This window comes from Diadema antillarum, unplaced genomic scaffold (assembly GCF_040938485.1).
Source record: "Diadema antillarum isolate AM-2024a unplaced genomic scaffold, OU_Dant_1.0 seq00000129_RagTag, whole genome shotgun sequence".
Lineage (NCBI taxonomy): Eukaryota > Metazoa > Echinodermata > Echinoidea > Diadematoida > Diadematidae > Diadema > Diadema antillarum.
The window spans coordinates 1,066,838-1,090,645 of NW_027271207.1; the positions used below are offsets into that span (position 1 = coordinate 1,066,838).

The 23,808-nt window shown below is 41.4% G+C and overlaps 1 protein-coding gene across 1 annotated transcript in view; it reads left to right on the forward strand.

Moving 5' to 3' along the window:
* Window positions 1–3,775: 3,775 nt before the first annotated feature.
* LOC139727373 (tRNA N6-adenosine threonylcarbamoyltransferase, mitochondrial-like) overlaps window positions 3,776–23,808 on the forward strand; it is a 40,450-nt gene continuing 20,417 nt past the window's right edge. The window contains exons 1-3 of the mRNA XM_071638332.1: window positions 3,776–3,987; window positions 16,292–16,391; window positions 17,400–17,560. Coding sequence (XP_071494433.1) covers window positions 3,776–3,987; window positions 16,292–16,391; window positions 17,400–17,560 — 473 coding nt within the window. The remainder of the gene's footprint in view (window positions 3,988–16,291; window positions 16,392–17,399; window positions 17,561–23,808) is intronic.

The following is a 23,808-nucleotide window of genomic DNA, read 5'->3' on the forward strand; positions in this document are numbered from 1 at the left end:
TGGAAGAACATACATAATTCAATATTCTTTGTGTGTGTGTGTGTGTGTGAGTGTGTGTGTGTGTGTGTGTGTGTGTGTGTGTGCGTGTGTGTGTGTGTGTATGTGTGTGTGTGTGTGTGTGTGTGTGTATGTGTGTGTGTGTGAAACATTCTGCCATCAAAAATCCAAAGTGCAATTGAGTAATTATTGTAATAATTTTGCCACTTTCCCCCTTTTTTATTGTTGTGATGTTTCTTTGAAAATGCGTCCTATTTATTGTTTGTAAGGGAATCGGCCTAGATAGGCTTCATACGGCCTTTACTGATCCGTCACGTGCTATGTTTGCGCATACTTTTCTCTTGTGTTTTATTGTGAACGTGATGTTTTCTTTTTAGCATGTGAAATAAATTTGAATTCGAATTTGAATTTGAAAAATGACATGAAACTTCATTGATTTATTGGCTCTCTACATTCATAGAAAGATGCACTCGGGTACTAAACATGAGAGTTAGATGGGGGGGGGGGGGAGGCAGAGTGGGAGAGAGAGAGAGAGAATGGAGAGAGGGAGATTAATTTCCATAATGATAAAATAATAGAAAACAAAAGTCAAGATCGTCCAGAAAAACGGCCTGTAAAAGTGTAAACCATGTCAGAGTTGCACTTGTACTGTAGGCTTTATGCGATATCTGAAAGTGTGCCGCTTCCTGGAAAGCTAATTTTATCACTCAAAAGTGCTACTGGTATAATTTGTGTTGTTGTTTATGAATTGATTAGTCAGATACGCCCGGACATGCCCAGTCGAATAAGATTTTTATTTTCATCAGTCTCTGTGTGGTAGCTATTTGTGCATCCCTGTATATTGTAACCACTGCGTATTTCCCAGGCTTTTATGAGTAGGGAAGTCACAGAGTATAATATCATCAAAAGAGACATACATTTATTTTGTCTTCTCTGTAAAGTGAAATTCGGCATGGCTTTAGAGTCTGAATAATGATAAATGAATTTACATTTTTAATATCCATGCGTGTAGCATAAAGTATTTAAAACTAAAATGGATATTAATTATTGCAGGACTATACATATACAGTAGGCTCATTCGTCAAGTTTATTTTGTCCTCTCTGTGAAGTGAAATTCTGAGCATGGTTTTAGAGTCTGAATGATGGTAAATGAATTTACATTTTCTTATGATCTATTGCGAGTAGCATATAATACTTTATTTTACACTAAAGAATTGGAAATATGATATACTGATAATATATCGTTCATTTGTCAAGTTTATTTTGTCCTCTCTGTAAGCAAAATTCTAAGCATGGCTATAGAGACTGAATAATGGTAAATGAATTAACATTTTCCTCTCGATCTATTACGAGGAGCATAAAATTTCTTTTAACACAAAAGAAATGGAAATACATGTACGATACATTGCTCATTCGTCAAGTGTATAGTTGTTGTTGTTGTTTTCACTAATCATCTCTTCTATATTGAGAGCATTTCACAACTTAAGTGAATATTCATCGGTGTTTATCTAGAGAGAGGCTTTGTCGCCATAGCCATTGTTATAATTATTGAATGGATCGATGATTCGTTTTTGTACTTTTTTTTATCTGTACATAGAGTTGTATTGTCATCATTATGTATTTTTGACTGTGACAGTAAATCATCAGCATTGTGAAAGCGACTGGACCACTAACACTAGCACAATACAAGCTTGGCAAGATGGCAGCGCACATGTACCGCTCATGCTAGGAGGAGAGGTATCGAGGTGCTAGAGCCTAGACTGCGACTGGACATTTTGGGCCTGATTAACTTGACCACTGGGTAAGATTAGTGTAATGTACGAACTTTATACATTTTGAATAATTCTATAGATTTTACTACTTCATTTTCGACCCACGGACATCATTCTGTTACCTTTCTGTGTCCCGCAGTGCTTGTGTGGTACTGGTGGATGCATGTGTAAGCAATTAAGTGCCGCCGGTTTAGGAACAGCACGGTCGTACGCCGTGAGCCGACCGGTAGTATCGGGGTGAAGACAGGGGCGGCGCTCGCTCGTGCTCGAGATCCCCTTTATTTAATAATTTGTGACCCTGCATCAGAAAACCAACAAAAAGTCGCCAGACATGCATTTTTAGTCAAGAACAAATTCTGAAAAAGCAGACTCAAAGCTTTAAAATGAGGTATAACTCAATCTAAATGGACTCTCCTAACCTATCTAACTCAGTTCGGGAAACCCACTCACAAGGGGGGCCCCTCCTTATAAGTAACCCGTCCCCCTTATAAGTAACCCCGTCCCCCTTATAAGTAACCCCCGGGGCACCCCTTATAAGGAGTCTCCACGCTTTTTTGCAATGCAACGCGAAAATGAAAGGACTGCGGCAATTCGCTTGATTATGTCCATAAAGCTTCACAAGTTTCCTAGTTACGAAATTTGAGCAAAATCGGTTTGAGGCATCATATCTAAAATCATGGATTTAAATGCGATGTCAAACGACCCATGCGAATGCTGAAATGCGAGCGATTACTGGCGTGAGTGTCGCCAGGCGCGGCGGCGCGGCAATGCTTGAGTGCAGACGTGGCGACTGAGTACGGAGACTTTCGTACTCAGTCGCCACGTCTGCACTCAAGCATTGCCGCACCGCCGCGCCTGGCGACACTCACGCCAGTAATCGCTCGCATTTCAGCATTCGCATGGGTCGTTTGACATCGCATTTAAATCCATGATTTTAGATATGATGCCTCAAACCGATTTTGCTCAAATTTCGTGAGTACCGGTAACTAGGAAACTTGTGAAGCTTTATGGACATAATCAAGCGAATTGCCGCAGTCCTTTCATTTTCGCGTTGCATTGCAAAAAAGCGTGGAGACTACTTATAAGGGGTGCCCCGGGGGTTACTTATAAGGGGGACGGGGTTACTTATAAGGGGGACGGGTTACTTATAAGGAGGGGCCCCCCTTGTGAGTGGGTTTCCCGAACTGAACTGTTAAATATTGGAAAGAAAGGACACACCCTGGAAAGTGTGAACTGAGAACTGAGAAAAAAGGCTCTGAAGTATAGGGTCTATTCAAGCGCTTACCGGTAATCTTTACCAAGCTGTGCTAGCTGTGGGAGGAATGGAACAAAAAACAGGATGTTGACAACCTGAGCAACAACAATGAAGGGATTATCAGATTAAGCTGAAATTGAGTGTGCTTCATCAACACATTTTTTTAAAGGTAAAAGATTTAAATCCGTAATGCCAACTTCAATGCAGTAAATTTAGCATCACTCTTTCCAAAGTTATTGGAGCTGAAAGTGAAGAGTATGGACAAGGTTTTAAAGAAATGAAAAGAGGGCTCTTTGAAAAACACCTAACCACACTATTTCCATGATTTCACCAACAAGTGTTTGAGAAAAACTGCTGAAAACAGAAGTTCCTGCTTGTTTTATGATCCCAAACTTTAACATAATGTAGAAGAAGGTTTGCTCTTTCAGAAAATATAGAAACTCAAGATTGGTTAGCTTGACCCATTTCACCTATTTTCAGTCCTCACACAAAATCAGTGCCTACGACTTTTTGTTCGTTTTGTGATGCACGGTCACATTTATCACTCTTAGAAATGCTTATCCCTTTTAGATTTTTTTTTTTAAAACTTAGTCAGCACGCTTCTTTCTCTTCGGAAGAGTTTTAATGTCACAGTCTAAGTGTTATCATTTTGAGTGCCGAGTTTTCTTCTTGTTCTTGTTCTTCTTTATTTTTTTATTTTTTTATTTTTGAAGGATTTTAGATTAACAACATTAGGTTAGAGTTGCGCGGCATGTCTGCCGTCCTACGAAACCTCCAACAACGGCGCTCCTCCATCTTGGTCAGATGCAGCCATCACTTGCGCCGACACCACCAGCGGTTTGTCCACAGCAGGCTCGTCCTTGGCATAGAGAGCACATGTGATGACACAGGAGCAGCCGTGATGGATGAGTCTGGGCGGGTCTTGGGAGAGAGACTACACACTCAGAAGAGAATCCATGCAAAGTGAGCAAAAGAAAACATTGAGCCAATCATTATGACAGAAAAGTGTTAACCCGTTGAAGACAAGTCCTTAGAATGCTCAGACAGGTGTCTATGGGAATTGCATGTGGAATAGTAAAAATCAGTCCATCTTCAATGGGTACCATATGGGCTAAATATGGAAGACTGAAACGTAGAGGGAAAATACAAGTAATTTGTTGCAGTTAGTTATGTAGAAAACAGTCTTCTTTCATCTCTGAAATATTCTTCTAAATATATTTTTGAGCCCTAGGGGGTCTAGTGTCAAACAAGCGTTCAAAGAACCAGTCATGACTCAGTCAGTTTGAGATAACAACATTCAATGTGAATGATACAATGGCTTTTATTCTCCCAGCTGCCATACTGCAAACTGCCGGCCCAAGGGCATTGCAAGATCTTCTAACATTCCACAATACGCGTTACCATAGTTGCGTATATAAGTGAGGCGCATATTGACAATGACATGCGCGTGAACTGCGCATGTGCTTAACACATTATTACATCCCTCCTTTCATATAAAAAAAAGAAAGAGTGTACTTGAGGCGTTTCAGAAATATACATTACTTGTAGCCTTTCTACCACGTTCATTTCTAACTTTGAAGTGGATATAAAAAAAAACTCAAAACCTTTACCAAAATAAGATTATACATGCATGTATGTAAATACGATCATATCAGTTTAATAAGCACTGAACATTTAGCATGCATGTACTGGAATAGCATTCGTGCAACAAATGCAAATCTTAACTATGTACAATGAAATTGTAACAACGCCTTTAACACTGTGTATGAGAAATCTGTATCACACAACGTGTTTACTTGAGCAGGAATAATATAATCAATCATACTGGAAATGTACAGAATTTCAATATAGCATGCACACAGTTATCTTCAATAATTGCATATGACTTAACTTCACTCTTTTGAACTTCTTTCATTTTTTTTTTAAGTTACTGTGTGAATACATGCTTTATTTGAAATTAACATGCAAGTTTAATCATGGATGTTTTCACATGCTTTTGTCAGACATTTCAATATATGTGGTTTGAGAAACCATTCTGTGAGTTATACATTGTAAATATTGTGCAATCCATATTACTTATTCTGATACAGAATATATTCTATCAAATCATGTCAATTGCTAAACAAATTCCTGTAAATTATACATCTCATGGATGAACACCATAAGTGCAGAACTGTACAAACTCATCATATACAATATCTAATCCAAATTATTACCACTGTTAAACCAGTGTATAAAATTAATGCTCAATTAGACGATCAGGCTTCTTGATCAGGCGTCCTGATCTGGTGCGGTAAGCTTTGTTTGTTTGCTTGTCAATTTCACGTGTTGTCATGTTGCTTCGAGGAAGCAAAAGTCTGCTGTCTTCCTGATCATCTGGAAATTGATCTGCAAATCGAACGCGCTTCTGTTGCATTCCGAGACTACGCAGGTGTCTTCTGTTGCGACGTAGAACACCTCCGTTGGGAGTTTGCACAAAGTATGATCTGGGTTTCTGGCATTGTCCAATTACTGTTGCAGGATTCCATGTTCCAGATCCATGATCAAGCATTGTGACCTTTTGACCCACATAGAGTGGTGGTAATTCACGAACACCTTTGGAGTCAAAGTCTCGTTTCTGTTTCTCTTGTCGATTTCGAAGTTTCTCGCTGACCTCATGATGGTATGATGAGTTGCTCATCTTAACGGGTAGGTCACTCCGAAATTTCCTCCCCTGTAGTAGTTCTGCTGGTGAAGGCAAACTACTGTCAATTGGTGTTGTTCGCAAACACAACAGGGCAAGATGTGGATCACCTCCAGACAGTTTCACTTTCCCCAGTGTCGATTTGACTGTCTGTATCGCTCTTTCCACAAATCCATTGCTCTGTGGATAGTGTGGGCTTGATGTCACGTGTTCAATGTTCCACGCATCGGTGAACAGCTTGTATTCTCTGCTGGAGAATTGGGGTCCATTGTCACTGACAATTCTCACAGGAATGCCTAGCTCGCTGAAAATGTTCTTTGTGATCTGAACAATTTTCGAGCTATTGCATGTACCACTGATCTTCCGGACGATAGGAAACTTCGACCAATAGTCTGTCACTATGAGATACTCATCACCGTCAAAGTGGAAAAGGTCCGTTCCAACAGTTTCCCACGGATGTCTGGGAACATCGTGTTGAAGGAGTGGTTCTTTCTTTTGAGCATTCTGTAGCTCGTTGCATGCTCTGCAAGACCTCACCATATTCTCAATGTCCTTGGATAGTCCATCCCAGTATACACATGTCTTTGCTCTGAGCTGTGTCTTTGTCGTTCCTTGGTGGCCTGCATGAAGTTTCTGCAAAACTTCCTGCTGCATAGGCTTGGGTATGAAGATTCTTTCCCCCTTCATAATGAGACCATCCTCGACTGTCAAGGAGTCCCGACACGACCAGTAGTGACGCACCTCTTTGGGGACTTTCTTCACATCTTCAGGCCAACCTGTGTGGATGACTTCCTTCAGTGTCTTAGCTTTAGTGGGAGACACATAGATTGCATGAATTGTCTTGTCGAATTCCATGGTTGGTTGTTTCTCTGGATTGATCCTAGACAAACCATCTGCCAAGGCAACTTGTGGTCCTGGTTTGTACACGAGCTCAAAGTCGTACGGTTGCAGAAGGAGAAGCATCCGTTGCAGTCTAGGTGGAGTGTTGGCCAGATTCTTCCTATGGATACTTTCCAAAGGCTTGTGATCAGATTCCACTGTGAATCGTGATCCGTACACGTATGTGTGGAACCTTGTGCAGCCAAACACAACTGCTAACATTTCTCTCTCAATGTTTGCGTATCGACTCTCGGTCTCTGTCAATGCTTTGCTTGCGAAAGCAACTGGTTTCCCCTCCTGGAGTAAAGCGGCTCCAAGTCCTCTGGTGGAGGCATCTACTTGTATTGTAGTGTGCTTTGAGGGGTCAAAGTACGTCAAAGTACACATGGATGACACTAGAGACTTCATGTGCTCGAACGACTTCTGGTGTGATGGCGTCCACTGCCACTCACTGTCCTTCCTAGTCAACGCTCGTAGGTTCTCAGCATTCTCTGCGAGATTTGGGATGAAGGGAGACATGTACTGCACCATCCCAAGGAACTGCTGTAACTCTTTCAAGCAACTAGGTGTAGGAAGGTTGGTGATGTCTGCAATCTTTGCAGGATCTGGGTGTACACCCTCTTTGTCATAGAGACAACCGAAGAACTTCACCTGTGATATCTTTATATCACATTTGTCTGCGTTGAAGACAAGTCCATACTTCCGTCCAACAGTCATGAGGTTGTGGAGGGCTTTGTCATGTTCTGCCTCATTCTTTCCAAAGACAACTATGTCATCAGCGATGCCGATAGTACCTGGACACTGCTCAAGGATTTGATCCATCTTCTCCTGGAATATGTCTTGAGCCACTTTGATTCCGAATGGCAGACGCTTGAACCTATACCTGCCAAAAGGAGAATTGAATGTCGTCAGGTAACTTGATTCCTCGTCAAGCGCGATGCTCCAATATCCATGTCTGGCATCGAGCTTCGAAAACACCTCGGCTCCATGTAACTGGTGGGTAATCTCCTCAAGTGTTGGAGTCTTGTGATATGTGCGTTTACACACCTTGTTGAGGTCCTTTGGGTCAAGGCACACTTGTAGTTTTCCATTGCTTTTTCGGCTAAAAGCAAGTGATGAGACCCAATCGGTAGGCTTGGTCACCTTTTCTATGACCTCGATCTTTTCCATCCTGTCCAATTCTTCTTTCAGTTCCTCTTTTAGGTGGATGGGGAACTTTCTTGGAGGATGAACAACAGGCTCAGCGTTTTCTTCTAGAGTGATATGGTATTCACCTGGGAAACGTCCAATGCCATCAAATCGATCTGGATATTGCTTCATCAGATCATCTTTGGATTGAATCAAGTTGTCAATTTTCTGGTGCAACTCACAGTTCACCTGGACTAGATGCATCTTGACTGAACTCTGTAGTCCGAGGATAGCAGCGCCAGTATATATTGTGTGTTGTTTAGACGCCCTCTAGAGGCGAATGTATTGTAACCATGTTTCAGCCTGGATCTCCAATAAAGTGGAGTGTTCTTTTCGTATCCTAAATCCGATGTGTTATGTTTGTCTGTTTTACGGTAATGGCGTGGTGGCAGCGCTCGGATCGTTTTCCACCCATCAACCAAGGCTTGCAGGCCACATATGGCCGACACATCAACAGTTAGATACAGTAGCTGTCGTGATTTTTGCGATTTGAACTGGCTGTTCATCACCTCCATCAGCGTTATAGCGACACACAGGTAACGCTTTGATAGCCCCACGTATACATACGATACGATGGCGCGGTCAGCGACGGATGCGCCCGCACAATGGCGCTTATGTCGGGACGAGACTCCCGAGTCCTTCCTAGCGTGGAAGTGCAGTCTCATGAGCACACTGCGTGCATACTCTGAATTCTCTCCATTCCTAGCGAAGGGAGATTCTTGGAAAAGGAAGTCGAAGGCAAATCGTTTGCGCGGTTTCGTCGATGATTCCTCTGACTTGTCTGGCGGCAAGACAGCCGCACAGAAAGTTCAACTGCTAGAAATCATGCTAGGTCAAATTTCAGCTTTCTGCCCAATCATTTCTCGAGGTTCCATTGTCAATAATTCAACTTCCTTGACAGACATTTGGCACCTGGTTTGCATCCACTATGGGTTTGATAGACAGGTAGTTGATCATGCCGTACAGAACTGTGATTTTGTTGATGTTGAATCTGTTGCCAGTGATGATGAACCAATGAATGATGTTGAGCCACTTGAGGATTATGATGATAGTGAACTGAGAATCATTGACGAGTCTGAAGACGAATTGTTTGGGCCCAGAGCAAATAAAGAAAACAATCATGATGGGTTGAACGTGAGAAGTGTAGATAATGGGATTAGTTATGCCAGATCTAGTCACACTTCGGATAAGTCACAAAGTGCACTGACTAGCAGTACCAGTAGGGATATGCCTGTTGGACGCGGTGTACGTGTAGCTCTACATGGTTGCATTGGATCTAGATCTGTCGTAGACTTTGATCATGCTGAGTCTCGCCCTTGTGGTCAAGGCCAACATGACATGTACACTGACAAGATGTCAACAGTAGATAGTAGAGTCGATGAGCTCTCTGGTGGGTCTGATGACATATCCAATATTTCAGGCGATCGTAAGCGTGTGGATTGCTTGTCAGAGTCAGATGAGGATATTCCTGGATATTCTTGTGGTCTGAAACTCACTCTTGGGTGTGACTGCTCTTGTGACGTGTTAGCAAGTTTTGGCTCATCAGAAATTAGTAATGTTGAGTCTACTGCTGATGTTGACAACAGTCTTTGTTGTGTTGAGTTGGTAGAGAATGGTGAAACTGTCAAAGAAGTGGAATTTTGTGGTAGCGTCCCTGTATCGCAGGCTCAGTTCTCTTGTGTCGATGAGTCCCAGTGCTCTGAAATGCTGCACTCTAGACAGTATACACACACTCAGCGTTCACACTCACACCACATGCACGCTGTATTTGGTAGTGAATATCATGATATCACCATCACGCACAACACTGGCCCAGTCAATGCCTTAAGCGCACATCATCCGGATCTGTATGTGGACCAGCCATTTCCACGTCAGCCATCACCGCTCGATAGTCCACCCCCCACACTGGATCTGAGTGCTACTCACGAGCACGTTGCGACAGACGGCCAGCTCTATCCTTGTGTTGATGCTCCTCTGCCCTACACAGACCAGGTCCAGCTCATTGCCGTTCCTGATTATCCTTGTCTCAGGGATACATGTCCACGACATCTCTGGTGCAAAGCAGCGCAGTCGTTCCTTGATGACGCGCACATCTTCATGTACCAGTCAACCAGTCACGTCCACCCCACCCCCATTTTGGTCGATGTCGAGGGAGCCCAACTTCAGCTAGATGTGAATCAGGCTCTTTCAGGCCGCCCTCCTGATACCCCTGCTGATGGGACCCACCTTCAGCTCGATGTGAATCGGGCTCCTACAGGCCACCTTCCTGATACCCCTGCTGATGTGACCCAGCTTCAGCTTGCTGTGAATTGGGCTCCTACAGGCCACCTTCCTGATACCCCTGCTGATGTGACCCACCTTCAGCTCGATATGAATCGGGCTCCTACAAGCCATCCTCCTGATACCCCTGCTGATGGGACCCTCCTTCAGCTCGATGTGAATCGGGCTCCTACAGGCCACCCTCCTGATATCCCAGCTGATGGGACTCACCATCAGCTCGAAGAGCATTGGGCTCCTGCAGGCCGCCCTCCCGATACCCGCGGCTGCCAGCAGACAAGCGGTGCTAACTCCACCCCTCCCGTTCCTGACACCATTGCGACCCATTCTCCAGGCCGTCCCCCTGATGTCCTTGACTATCACCCTGCCTGTGGTGCTACCTTTGTTGCTGTCAAGGGTAGCTGTTGTGGAACCCACTTCCTGTGTGACGACATGTCGGCTCCTCCAGGTCGTCCTCCGGACATTCTGCAAAATGACATCACCACCACTGCAGCACTAGGGTTGCTGTTACTGTATCTTCGCATACCAATGAAGATGCCCCACATCATCTACACTATCTTGCCACTCTATCTCCTAAGTGTCTCGGTGCTAGCTTAATCCATGTTTGCTGCCTTGCGCTAATCATTGTACAGCATGTTTTTGGCACTGGACTGTTAGAATTTGTTTTAGTTGCTGGCTTTGCCTGTTTGCCTTGAACTGTTCATACATTTATCAGAAACAGTGATATATTTTTGCATACTTTTGATAGTTATGTTTAAGCCTGTTCTGTATGTTGATTCATTTCTTCATACCACCTTTGACTGAGCAGACAGTTTTGTTCAAACCCTTCTTGTTTGTTTAATACAAATGTATTTTAAGGTGCTCGGATTTATATATTATGTACACGTATGTAGGTTCTACATATATACCAATCATTTCCTGTTTGTACTTAGTGTTGGTAAGCCAAATGAGGTATGATTTTACCATCTGTGCCGGTTGTCGGAATTTTTGTGTGTACTTCATTTTGTTGTCTCTTACACTCATATTTGTACACTTGAAAAGAACTTTTTATGAATTTGCCGATGGTTTATTTAGAATAGTACGGCACTACTGTATTGTTGTTACTGGGATTTTTTTCTCTCCATTGGGCGGTAGTCTACTGATCGCTGTATTTTTAAAGACTTTATGGATATGTGTAAGTGACTCCTGGTATAGTCTTCCCGTTTATGTACACGTCGTATGCTGTGATGCTACAGTTATGATCAGTTTTATAGCAGTGGTTGTTGTTTTTTTTTTTCTTTCATTTTTCCGATTCACAGTCCTGAATAGGTCAGGTGAAGGGATACCAAACGTAAAAGAAGGGGAGAATTAAAGTGTAGTGAATAATGTAGTTTAAATGAATATTTGTTTTGTTGGTGGCAGATGTGTATAGAAGTTCAAGGGTAATGAAAGAACAGAGGAGGTAAGGGAAGTAGTGTGTGTGGATAGGACCAATGAAGATAGACACCTTGTTTATTGATATGACAGAAGAATAAAGAGAAGTCATGATGTGTATACAGAAGCCTCAGTGTATTGATAGGACAGAAGAATATTTATAGAGAAGTTGAGTGTATTGATAGGATAAAATGATGTATCTAATTTAAATTATGTGTTATAGGGAAAGAAGAATATATATGTACAGATGTTCTGATTTATTGGACAGGATAATTGGCTGCAGCCATTGGACAAAAGAATGTCAGACGCAGTGAGATATAAGGTAATGTCAGGACAGAGTAATGTGCAGAAATTTTAATGTAACCAAAGAAAATTATGAAGGTTGAATGGATGAGAAGAAAGGAGAGATAATCCCATGAGTCATCCGCAGTTTTTTAATGCATTCTGAATACAGCTATATGTTACTGCGTAGCACACAGTACTTACAGTACATCGGAAGTGTATGTTTTGTATTTTGGAGATGCACGACGGTTTATGTGAATGTAGGTTTTTTATTTAGGGGTTCCAGTTTGGGCCTACTGGATTGATAAAAACAGTGCGCATATCATTCCCTTTTTTTTTTCATGGAATACGTTGTTAGATGTTGTTTGATGGTACATGTGTATTGTGATGTTAGTGCTACTCCGTTCAATCCTTTTTTTGTGGGTTTGGTCGGCTAATCACACAGATTGTTAGAAGATACTAGATATTGGATGCATACGAGTATTGCTGGAGTTATTTTTGAATGTCTATGTATAGTATGTATGGCAATACACCTGTAGTTCAGAATATAGTACCTCACAAGTTTCTTAGTATTTCTATAGTTTACACAACAGGCCTGTATATACGTGAAAGGTCAAAGATAACATTAAAGAAAGTGTGGTGAGGTAAAAGGCTGCTTTGATGCCAACATCATGCATGTGTAATTTTACACGTTTTGTTAGGTTGTGGAACACGTGACATCATACTTATTGTTAGTTATTTCTAATAGAAAGTTCTGCCTCAAAAGCAACACACGTTTGCACTACGTACAGTACATATTGCTTTTAGTTTGTTGGAGTACAAAGTGTTTTCATATGTGTATGCATTATTCATGATATGTACATGTTTGCACCATTCCCAAGAGAGGAAGGAAAAACAGAAAGAAAGTAGTCACGCCAGTATATATTGTGTGTTGTTTAGACGCCCTCTAGAGGCGAATGTATTGTAACCATGTTTCAGCCTGGATCTCCAATAAAGTGGAGTGTTCTTTTCGTATCCTAAATCCGATGTGTTATGTTTGTCTGTTTTACGGTAATGGCGCAGGTCCTCTTGTGTCCACAATGAAGAAACTATTGCGGAACCACTTTCCATCTTGGTACCTGCAGGGAAGATCGACACAACCATATTGAGGTATTACTGTCTCGTTGTAGGCAAACAACTTGACGTGCTGCTGTCCGACAGCATATTCTAGAGGGTATCCTTTGTCATCAAGAAGTTTAGGAAAAGCCTGCCTGAAATGACGAAGTGGTAGCACATTCCCCTGTGCTCCTGTGTCCACCTTCACTTTCAGGGTATGATTTCCTGGAGTGTCCTTCAAGTGAATGTTTAGAGTGGCAAAAATTTCATCACGTTCCACCAGAACACTGTCAACCTGAACATCGCCGACTGTGATAGATTCAAATGTCATTTCCTCGAACCCTCTCTCAAGATCATCTTGGCTTGCAATGGGATGGAGATCCCTTGTTGAGGCTGGGCTACGGCTTCTACTGCGTCCCCTTGAACCTCCTTTCTGAGAGCTACCTGTGTGTGCTCTGTCTTGTTTATTGTGTCTCGACTGTGAAGATCTGCATTGCTTCTTCCAGTGTCCTGTCTTACCACATTTGTGACACTTTGATTTGAATGCAGGACATTTCTTTGGTGGATGTCGCAATCCACAATTCCTACATGGCTTTGATTTGTGCACTTCTTGCACCGAGGCTCTATCCAGACTGTGCAGTTGATTCATATGAGAGTCACTGGCCTCGTGTGTCCTGGCAATCGTTGCAGCTTCATCTAGCTTCAATGTTTCGTCTTTGCTGAGTAGTACCTTTTGTACTTCGGGATGTCTGATTCCCGCAATCAAGACTTCAATAATCCTCTCCTCGATTGTTGCATCAGTCTTGAAATTGCACTTTGCTGCCTTCGTGCGGCACCTGAGAATAAAGTCATCTACGGTCTCTGTTGCCCCCTGCCTGTATCTCTGGAATTCTAACCTGTGGATCCGAAAATTCTCCTGGGGCTCTATTTGGGCAAAAATGCCTCCCAAATATTCTTTGGATCCTTGAGTTGTTCTTCAGACAGCTTCCATGTGTTGAACATGCGAAGACCTTCTGTTCCTGACCACAGGATAATGTAAGTGTGCTGTTCTTCTTCTTGAACTTTCTTAATTGCGAACCATAAACCAGCAACCTGTTTGAATTCTCGCAATGCTTGCGAACGGTCGGGGTTGGACCAGTCCATTCTGGGACACGGTATAGACCCACTTGCCATGGTGTATTAAATCCTGTAACAATTATCTCTCAAGAGAAATGTCATACTATTAACTCCAATAGCAATTTTGACTTGTTACATATGTTACAGATCACGTGCAAATACCTGAATTGTCATGCAAACGAACGTACAGTGAACATTTTTCAGTTTACACATATGTAGACCAATTTACGTATGACACGTAAATTCCACAATAAATCTATGCATTTAGAACATTTCTTCAACAGTTAGCCGTCTATGCATACGACCATATAGCATAGCCTTAGTGGATAGCTACACGCTCTAGACTACTAGTTTCGGATTCTTTAGTCTAGACAAACCAGATTTGCATCACATGTATCGACAATTCACAATAACATCAAACATGGCAATCACAAATGAAATGAATAAATCAAACTCAAGATCGTAGAATTAGAAATTCTTCACGAGCCCAGTTTCATCACTCAGTCCATCATCGCCGATAAACTATCCAGATTTTTTGCTGCTAGTTCCTGGAACTGCTCTGGATTTCACAGCATAGCGTTCATTCGAAAATAAACTCTAAGCTAGGTTTAACACGATCCTATTCAGTTCAGAGTCAGACTTACATCTTGTATTTCTGATGAACTTGGTATTCAACCTGTGAGTTATAATGCAATGGTTAGCGTTAATCAGTCAGTTCAATAACTCACGTAACTCTAGATTGCTTGTTTGTTATCAGGCTCTTAATTCTTGCAATTTAACTTATCGCATTGAGTAGATAGGTCATCACATCCTCCTAGGTCGCCCAGTCACCGTTGTCACTACTGTAGTAGGCCTGCGGACGGTCATTTCTGCAACGTGTGATGTGTAGCAAGAGAAGTATCACTCCCGGTCGCCTCCGAGGAGTCAGCACAACATTCAGCTCTGATCCAGACGTCGATCAGCTACGGTAGTTTGAACATCCGGTTCTGTCCTCAATCATCTCTGGTAGATGTTGACATCTAGTTCTGGTTTAGACTCTAGGCTAGGTCTAACTCGAAGTAACAGTTAGAATCTATTCGTAGACTCGCCCGATCCATGTCCGTCTCACATGTAGGCACTGTACGTATCGAAACACGTAACGTTAGTCCTCCGTAGATACGGCTGTAAATTATCGTGCAATTAACGCGAAGTTAATGAGACAAATCTGTCCAGTTCACGATAAAATTACATTTCTTTGGTTCCGTCTTTAGCCGCTGCCACCATGTCAAACAAGCGTTCAAAGAACCAGTCATGACTCAGTCAGTTTGAGATAACAACATTCAATGTGAATGATACAATGGCTTTTATTCTCCCAGCTGCCATACTGCAAACTGCCGGCCCAGGGGCATTGCAAGATCTTCTAACATTCCACAATACGCGTTACCATAGTTGCGTATATAAGTGAGGCGCATATTGACAATGACATGCGCGTGAACTGCGCATGTGCTTAACACATTATTACAAACCCTCTGACTTCAACAAAGAGAAACTCTTTCATTGGTTTCAATGGCATTGCTAAGATTTGATCATGCTTTGTATTTGATAGCTGACATTTAATCTCGGTTTTATAACAGCATGTCTGTTATCTTTACACGTGAACAAAAAAAAAAGTAGAGGGAAGGTTGTTGGTTTGGCAAAATGCAGGTGACTTTTTCTAATATTGTACACAGCAAATTTGAATACTGTACTTCAGCTCTTACATAAACAAATGTTTAAATGGTATTATGTTATTGCTGTTGACTGTCATGTTAATCATAATATGTAGCAGATTTAAAAAAAAGTTGAATTTGTGTATTACATGCTCAGAGACTCCAACTCTCCCGTTTTCGACGGGAGATCTCCCGCCGAAAACCCATTTTTGCAAAATCTCCCGTTCTCCCGTTTGAGATTTAATTTCTCCCGCCCTGGCTCTGTGTCTCCCGTTTTAAAGGATTTCTTACTTATTGCTATTGTATTTGAAAAAATAAGCCATAGATAGCACCAGAGAGCATCTAGAACCCTAGGAACTTCGCGCTTCGCACACATCAACTTGGAGTCTCCCGTTTGCTAGGGGTTTCAGGCGGGAGAATCTCCAGATCAGAAGGTGCTTTGGGTTGGAGTCTCTGCATGCTCTTCCTTTTTTGGTCTTTCTGCATTGCCCCCTTCCCTGTCTGTTTATATTTTGTGATTGAGACATAATTATTTGAGAATGTATGCAGGGTATAAACCTTGTTCAACCAGTGTATTTTGCAGAAATATTTATGTCATGGAGGTATTTGAGATAGTTAATTCATTGATTTTCCTCCATCTTGTAAGAAATGGCGGCATCATACCAATCCTTGCCCAGGACCTCCACCGTCAGTTTATTGACCCTGTGGTGCAGGGTGCCATTGAGGATGCGGGAATAGAAATCAAGGTGAGACACCCATATTTGCAACCCCCCCCCCCCTTTCCTTGTTTTATTCTTAATTCTCCCCTATAGATGATACAAAAGCATGCCCCATTGTTTATTTGTTTGTTTGCTACAATGTATTTTGTTTTCACAACACTGCACTTTCTTTCCTTTTTTTTTTTTCAAAATTGAAATTTCAGATCACCTTTATTGAATGCTGTGGTATCTTCCCTAAGTTGTTTCAAAAGAACGATTTCAAATGTTTTTGTGAAGGTTGTTGTTGCTCCAAAGTTTGAGATTTGTTTGGACAGTGTACTCATTCCTTTCTATAGTGTAACTCTCCTTCACCCAGTACTCTGGTAATTTGGTAATAGCCTAAGTATTGATGTACTCTTTTTAGGAAGCAGTGATAGAGATCGCCAAGGGAATAATCCAGTGTGACTTACAACGATAACAGTCATGAAGATGAGTCAAAATATTTGTTCCCTGAGTAGAATGCTGTAACATTCAGTTCAGCTAATCCTTGGTTTTATCTTTTAGAGACAGTCAAGCACGCTGAGCTCCTGAAGAAAAATCAAATGATGTGAGAGAGAGAATTTTACTTCTTACTGTGGAACTTTCAGGCAATTTCAATAAAGATTGAATGATCATGTACATTTTGTATGTTGATCATATTAAAACTTTGACGAACATATGAATGCTGCATTATGAAATTTGTATCAGTTGCTTGCAATTGTGTGATTGGGGAGATTAGGGGGATTAGATAATCTCTCTTTGTTGAGAATTAGTTTTCAGACATCTGTCCCAATCAGCAAAGAAAGCACTCTCTGCATGCCAGTTGGCAAAAAAGGTTCACAAAGACTTTATAGCACACAAAGGCCTTGCCTAATAGACAGCAGTCTCATATAGAATCTCTGTCCTGTTCCTTTTCTAGTAAAAAGACAAAAAAATCCCACTGACTTTGACCCTTTAGATGTATTTCCTCCAGCATACTGTAAAAATGAACTTACAATAGATCATATTCTCTCACAGGACCTTTCAGCGGTGGCGTTGAGCACCATGCCCGGCCTCCCACTCTCCCTGAAGGTGGGGCTGGAGTACACCAAGGATATGCTAAGACGGCACCCCCACCTCCCTCTCATCCCTATACACCACATGGAGGCCCATGCACTCACTGTTAGGATGGTGGAGAGGTAAGCTCACTGCTACTACTACTACTACTACTAATACTGTACTACTACTACTACTACTACTACTAACCCAGTCCAAAATAAAAAGAGACTTTCCGAAACAGTCTACAAAAAAGCACTCGATTTTGGGAAAAATTTGTTAAAAATTGATCCATCAATGTGCAAAAAATGGCATTTTCTTCTGAAAATGATGCTCCCAGGTTCGCCAAAAAGCGAACCTGGCTGCCGGGTTTGCCAAAAAGCGAAACTGGCCGCCAGGTTCGCCAAAAAGCGAACCTGGCCACCAGGTTCGCCAAAAAGCAAACCTGGCCGCCAGGTTCGCCAAAAAGCGAACCTGGCTGCAAGGTTCGCCAAAAAGCAAACCTGGCCACCAGGTTCGCCAAAAAGCGAACCTGGCTGCAAGGTTCGCCAAAAAGCGAACCTGGCCACCAGGTTCGCCAAAAAGCAAACCTGGCCGCCAGGTTCGCCAAAAAGTGAACCTGGCTGCAAGGTTCGCCAAAAAGCGAACCTGGCCGCTAGGTTCGCCAAAAAGCGAACCTGGCCGCAAGGTTCGCCAAAAAGCAAACCTGGCTGCAAGGTTCGCCAAAAAGCGAACCTGGCCGCTAGGTTCGCCAAAAAGCAAACCTTGCTGCCAGGTTCGCCAAAAAGCGAACCTGGCCGCCAGGTTCGCCAAAAAGCGAACCTGGCCGCCAGGTTCGCCAAAAAGCGAACCTGGCTGCAAGGTTCGCCAAAAAGTGAACCTGGCTGCAAGGTTCGCCAAAAAGCGAACCTGGCCGCTAGGTTCGCCAAAAAGCGAACCTGGCCGCAAGGTTCGCCAAAAAGCAAACCTGGCTGCAAGGTTCGCCAAAAAGCGAACCTGGCCGCTAGGTTCGCCAAAAAGCAAACCTTGCTGCCAGGTTCGCCAAAAAGCGAACCTGGCCGCCAGGTTCGCCAAAAAGCGAACCTGGCCGCCAGGTTCGCCAAAAAGCGAACCTGGCTGCAAGGTTCGCCAAAAAGCGAACCTGGCCGCTAGGTTCGCCAAAAAGCGAACCTGGCTGCAAGGTTCGCCAAAAAGCGAACCTGGCTGCAAGGTTCGCCAAAAAGCGAACCTGGCCGCTAGGTTCGCCAAAAAGCGAACCTGGCCGCAAGGTTCGCCAAAAAGCGAACCTGGCTGCAAGGTTCGCCAAAAAGCGAACCTGGCCGCTAGGTTCGCCAAAAAGCAAACCTGGCTGCCAGGTTCGCCAAAAGGCGAACCTGGCTGCAAGGTTCGCCAAAAAGCGAACCTGGCCGCCAGGTTCGCCAAAAAGCGAACCTGGCTGCAAGGTTCGCCAAAAAGCGAACCTGGCCGCCAGGTTCGCCAAAAAGCGAACCTGGCTGCAAGGTTGGCCAAAAAGCGAACCTGGCCGCAAGGTTCGCCAAAAAGCAAACCTGGCTGCAAGGTTCGCCAAAAAGCGAACCTGGCCGCTAGGTTCGCCAAAAAGCAAACCTGGCCGCCAGGTTCGCCAAAAGGCGAACCTGGCTGCAAGGTTCGCCAAAAAGCGAACCTGGCCGCCAGGTTCGCCAAAAAGCGAACCTGGCTGCAAGGTTCGCCAAAAAGCGAACCTGGCTGCAAGGTTCGCCAAAAAGCGAACCTGGCTGCAAGGTTCGCCAAAAAGCGAACCTGGCTGCTAGGTTCGCCAAAAAGCGAACCTGGCTGCAAGGTTGGCCAAAAAGTGAACCTGGCATACATCACAAAATCCTTTTCAAACAAGAGAAAATGTTAGGTGCATTTTGATCTCCAAAATTCTATTCTAATTGTTTTCATCATATTTTCCTTCAGTAAATGTGAAATTATCACTCTTGGTTTTGTGTATGAAGAGTTTAGATAAGTGAACAAACATTTGTCAGTGACAATCAATTTTACCTGTGTAATTACTCTGTACCAATTGTTAATTTCAGCCCATTGGGCCATGTATGTCCGTAACAAAAAAAAACATGTTTTTTTTTTTGAGTTTTACAAATTAAGCACTCAGTAAAGAAGAACACACTAATTAAATGCAAAGCAAGGTCATAACCCTCTTCTGAAACACTCATAAAGAAACTTCTGCTCTGTAATAATTAAGTAGTCAATTATTGTTAAAAAGTGTATATCTGTAACAGACACATATAGTGTGACTGTATGTGAGCTTTACAATTTCATGAGGATTGATTTGTTGATTTTATTTTCTGATGTTTATTTGTGATTTAATTGAAAGGTAGCATGGAACATCTTGATAACTACGATTAAGTTGGAATACTTGTTAATCAAACTAATTAGCAGTGTTTGTTTGTTTGTTTTGTTTGTTTGTTTGTTGTTGTTTTGTAAATCACATTGCATACATATTCAAAATTTCCGAGAAAGACCTAAAGTATATGGAAATGCTAAATTGCATAGATCTCTCATCTTTTGGCCACGGTGTATCAGGAGACACAGAGTAAAACAAAGAGCATTGTTACTGTGTCAGATGAGCTATACAACACAAGCAAAACATCTATACATGTAGATCTATATAATTATGGAGCATATCTTGATTAGGATTAAACAAAAAATACCTTTAAGAACCCACAATCCATGTGGTTTCAGATGTACCCATACCCAGTTCAAGCCAAGTCTTCCTTGATACAAAAGTAGAAGGAAACTATCAATGCAGATAATGATAAAGTGGCTTTTTGTCATGGTAAGGGTGTACAACGAAAGTGTGTTTTCAGTGGATGGACAAGATAGTGAGTACTGTAAAAAAAAAAAAAAAAAGAGAGAAAAAAAGAGAGCAGTTTGGAGATACATGACACATGTGTAAAATGGGCGGGCAGCTACATCAACCCCACAAACAACCTATGAGGTAGAAATACTAAGAATCTCACAAAAGATGTGATTACTAAAGGAAATGATATCAACTGAGAGAGAAGTTGGATTCAAAGGCACCCCTATTTGCAAATAGCTGTACCTGTACCAAATGCTCACACAGTCATTAGGCCTACTAGTATATAAGAAGCATAATGTGAGTATCAAAAGTACCATTGAATGCTTTAGAATACAGGAAAGTCCAATTAGACAGGTTTAAGATCTATGATTCCATTGTCAGTCTAGATGAGAAACCTGACGATGACACGTCAGTGAATGATAAACTTGATGTAAATGTTGGGGATTTAGTGTTTTAGATGAATATCACATGGAAACATTTCCTGGTGAGGTTCTTTAAATAGGGGCACTAAGGGCAAGAATCTCAGGATCAATGTCAAGCATCCTGCAAGTGGTCACCAGATCACCAGATCAAATATTTTCCTTAAAAAAAACAAACAAAAAAAAACCACAAAAAAACACTGCCAGAAAAATCACACTACAAACAGTTGATGGCAATCGTGGTCAGTTTACACGTAGCTGGAGTCTGGGACTCGCATTCAAACTCTTTGCTCTGTAAATTATGTCCTTCATCCATTAATATCTCAATCATTCCATGTTACACTATTTTTAATACCCCCAAAAAAGTGAAATTATTACTTCAATTTTAACCATACAAACCAGTATAATTTTGTTTTTAACATGCTGAGAAATAGAAGATTTTTGGAATACTCACAATTCATAGAGCAAGGGACACCATGACGTGTTTTGAAAATCCACATTTTCAAAATCCACATTAAGATTATTATTCTGGTGATCATGATAGTTTACTGTCAATTTGTTTTTATGTACAAATGTATCTATTTTTTTATTTATTTCAAAACTTTGATCAGGTATAGAGTCTACAATTCAGATATGTTTGAAAGGATTTTGTTTGAAATGCTTGCAAAATATAGTAGGCCTACACCATCAATTTTTCATTTCTGCACTGCTTTGTGTGTACTGCATACATGAGCAATGGATCCCTAGATAGTTATATGGTGGCATTAATTAAATCTGATTCCAATATTGAATTAATTTCTTTTCTACAAATTAATATTCTAGACAATAATGTGTTTGTCAAAATGAAATAGGCTACAACATGACCAACTGACAAGCTAATTTACCATGAAAGGATATTTCTTTGGATAATGTAATCATCCTGTTGCTCAGTGAAGCATGAACTGTATGCAAGGTGATGATTTGGGGAAGGTTTTTGCAGATTTCAGTAAAAAAGTGCAATTGTCATCTCAAATTATTAAGATTAAGACCCTACAGCATGAGAAGTCACTGAATTCTGGTAAAGGGATCTTAAAATAAATCCATCAAAATAATGAAATTAATAACGATTTCAAAACGTACGTCTGTAATGGAAATTTTGTACGTCTGTAAAATACTGTACGTCCGTAACACAAAAAGGGTGCAATTAATTGCTAATTTTCAAAAAAAATAATTCTTCATTTCTGCACTTTTGGGTTGTAAACATCTAATTGAAATGAAAAGAATGAATTTGCTGGAAAGTACCCCACAATTCACAGAGTTTTCCACTTTACATTCCAATGTCAGAAATTTCAACTCATGCGAGTACGTCTGTAACGGCCCTATTTTCATCATATCAAGGTCAAAGCATTGATCATATTGAATATAATTTTGTGATCACTTTACCTTCGAGATGGATGTTAGAAATTAAAAGTATCAAATCTTGTGAATGAAATCAAGTCTAGTTGTTAGAGCTTTTTAAAGTGAACGAAATGTATACGTTTGTAATTATGGAATTGCCCGTAAAAGACAATGAAAACAAGAGAGAAAGAGATAGATGGCGTTTCTCAGCTCAAACACAAACTTTGATGCACTACAGATTGAAAAGTAGTGACATTACTTCAAATTTTTTTTAATGTATCAACAGAAAATATACTTCTGCTGATATTTTGAAGCCTGATACGCAGTTTTACCGCTGTGATGTGTCTCCTTAAAATGAAGAAAATGAAAGGAAGGTAGGATTCCCTCCATAGGCTCACGTGTTATGAAGCTTGCGGTTTCATTACTAAAATGGCCGCCGTTGGGCTCCATGTGAGGCCCCATGGCGTACTACATCCATTTTTGTGCGAAATGGCGAGAGTATACACCCTCTTAGCCTAGCTACAATGTGTATACTATTTGCTATGAATTAATAAACGCAACTTTTCTGGAAGACGTTTATCACAGGGCTTTGGAAACGACTTTTGATAGTGGGTATGCATGGAAAGCCTTTTTGTAATTTGCAGAAAGATGATAAACGCAGCCTTTAGGCCTATGCTTCTTCTATATTTTCTATATCGCACCTGAGAACTGGATTGTATTCGGCTATTGATAGATAGCCCTGCTTGTGGTGTGTGTGTGAGTGTGTGAACATACATACATGTAATTAATTTTTTGAAAAATTGAAAAAATTGGACGGACGCGTACGCGCGCGCACATATACGCACGCACAGCTAATATGAAATAGAAATTTTCAATTTTTTCACACGGATCGGATGTCCGAAATTTCAAGGAATATTTCTACCAAGTTTCAAGTCGATCCGACTCAATATGACGTCATACGGGCCCGTCAAATTCAAAATTCCGCGCGTGCGTCAATGGGGATACACAGTGCAACTATGCCAAAAAACCGCCAATTTTAAATCGGATTTTACTCGTCAGGATGGACGGTGACCCCCCATTTTCTTTACATATTCTGAAAGCTGATGAGTTGTACATGTCATTTCATGGGCTGGCTATGCTGATAAAATGATTAAAAGATATCAAATTTCTTAATAAAGTAAAAAAAGTAAATTTTCAAAATGACGTCATCAAATTTCAAGTTTACTCGAGCGTATCTCACTAATCCTTTGCCAATTTTCACCCAAATGTCAATATGTTGTAGCTTATGAAATGCTCTTTCATAAATGTAATTAAACAATTTTGATTTGATGACGACATCACCTCGAAAAAATGGATTGAAGGTAACCTTGTCAAATTTGACCAGTTTACGTGTAATCTCTATGGGAGTGCAATTTTTATGGAAATGAAAATTGACATGACTATCTTTATCGAGCACTAGCTAACTTATGCTTCGGTGAATTTCTCTAAGATTTTAATATGTTGTAGCTGAGATGTAGGGCTATCGTAAGTGTGCCCTTCGTTTTTTCATACGGTGTCGGGATCACGTGAAAAAACTTGGTTCAAATTAAAGTTTATCTTCGATGTATTGAAATATTTCTTTCTTTTTGCAACTTTCTTTGCAATAACTCAAGAAAAACAGCCCCTATCACCTTCATATTTTGCACATGTTTAGTTCATGTCACGAAAATTATTTCATAAAATTACAACTACTTGATCAGACGCCATCTTGGGTATG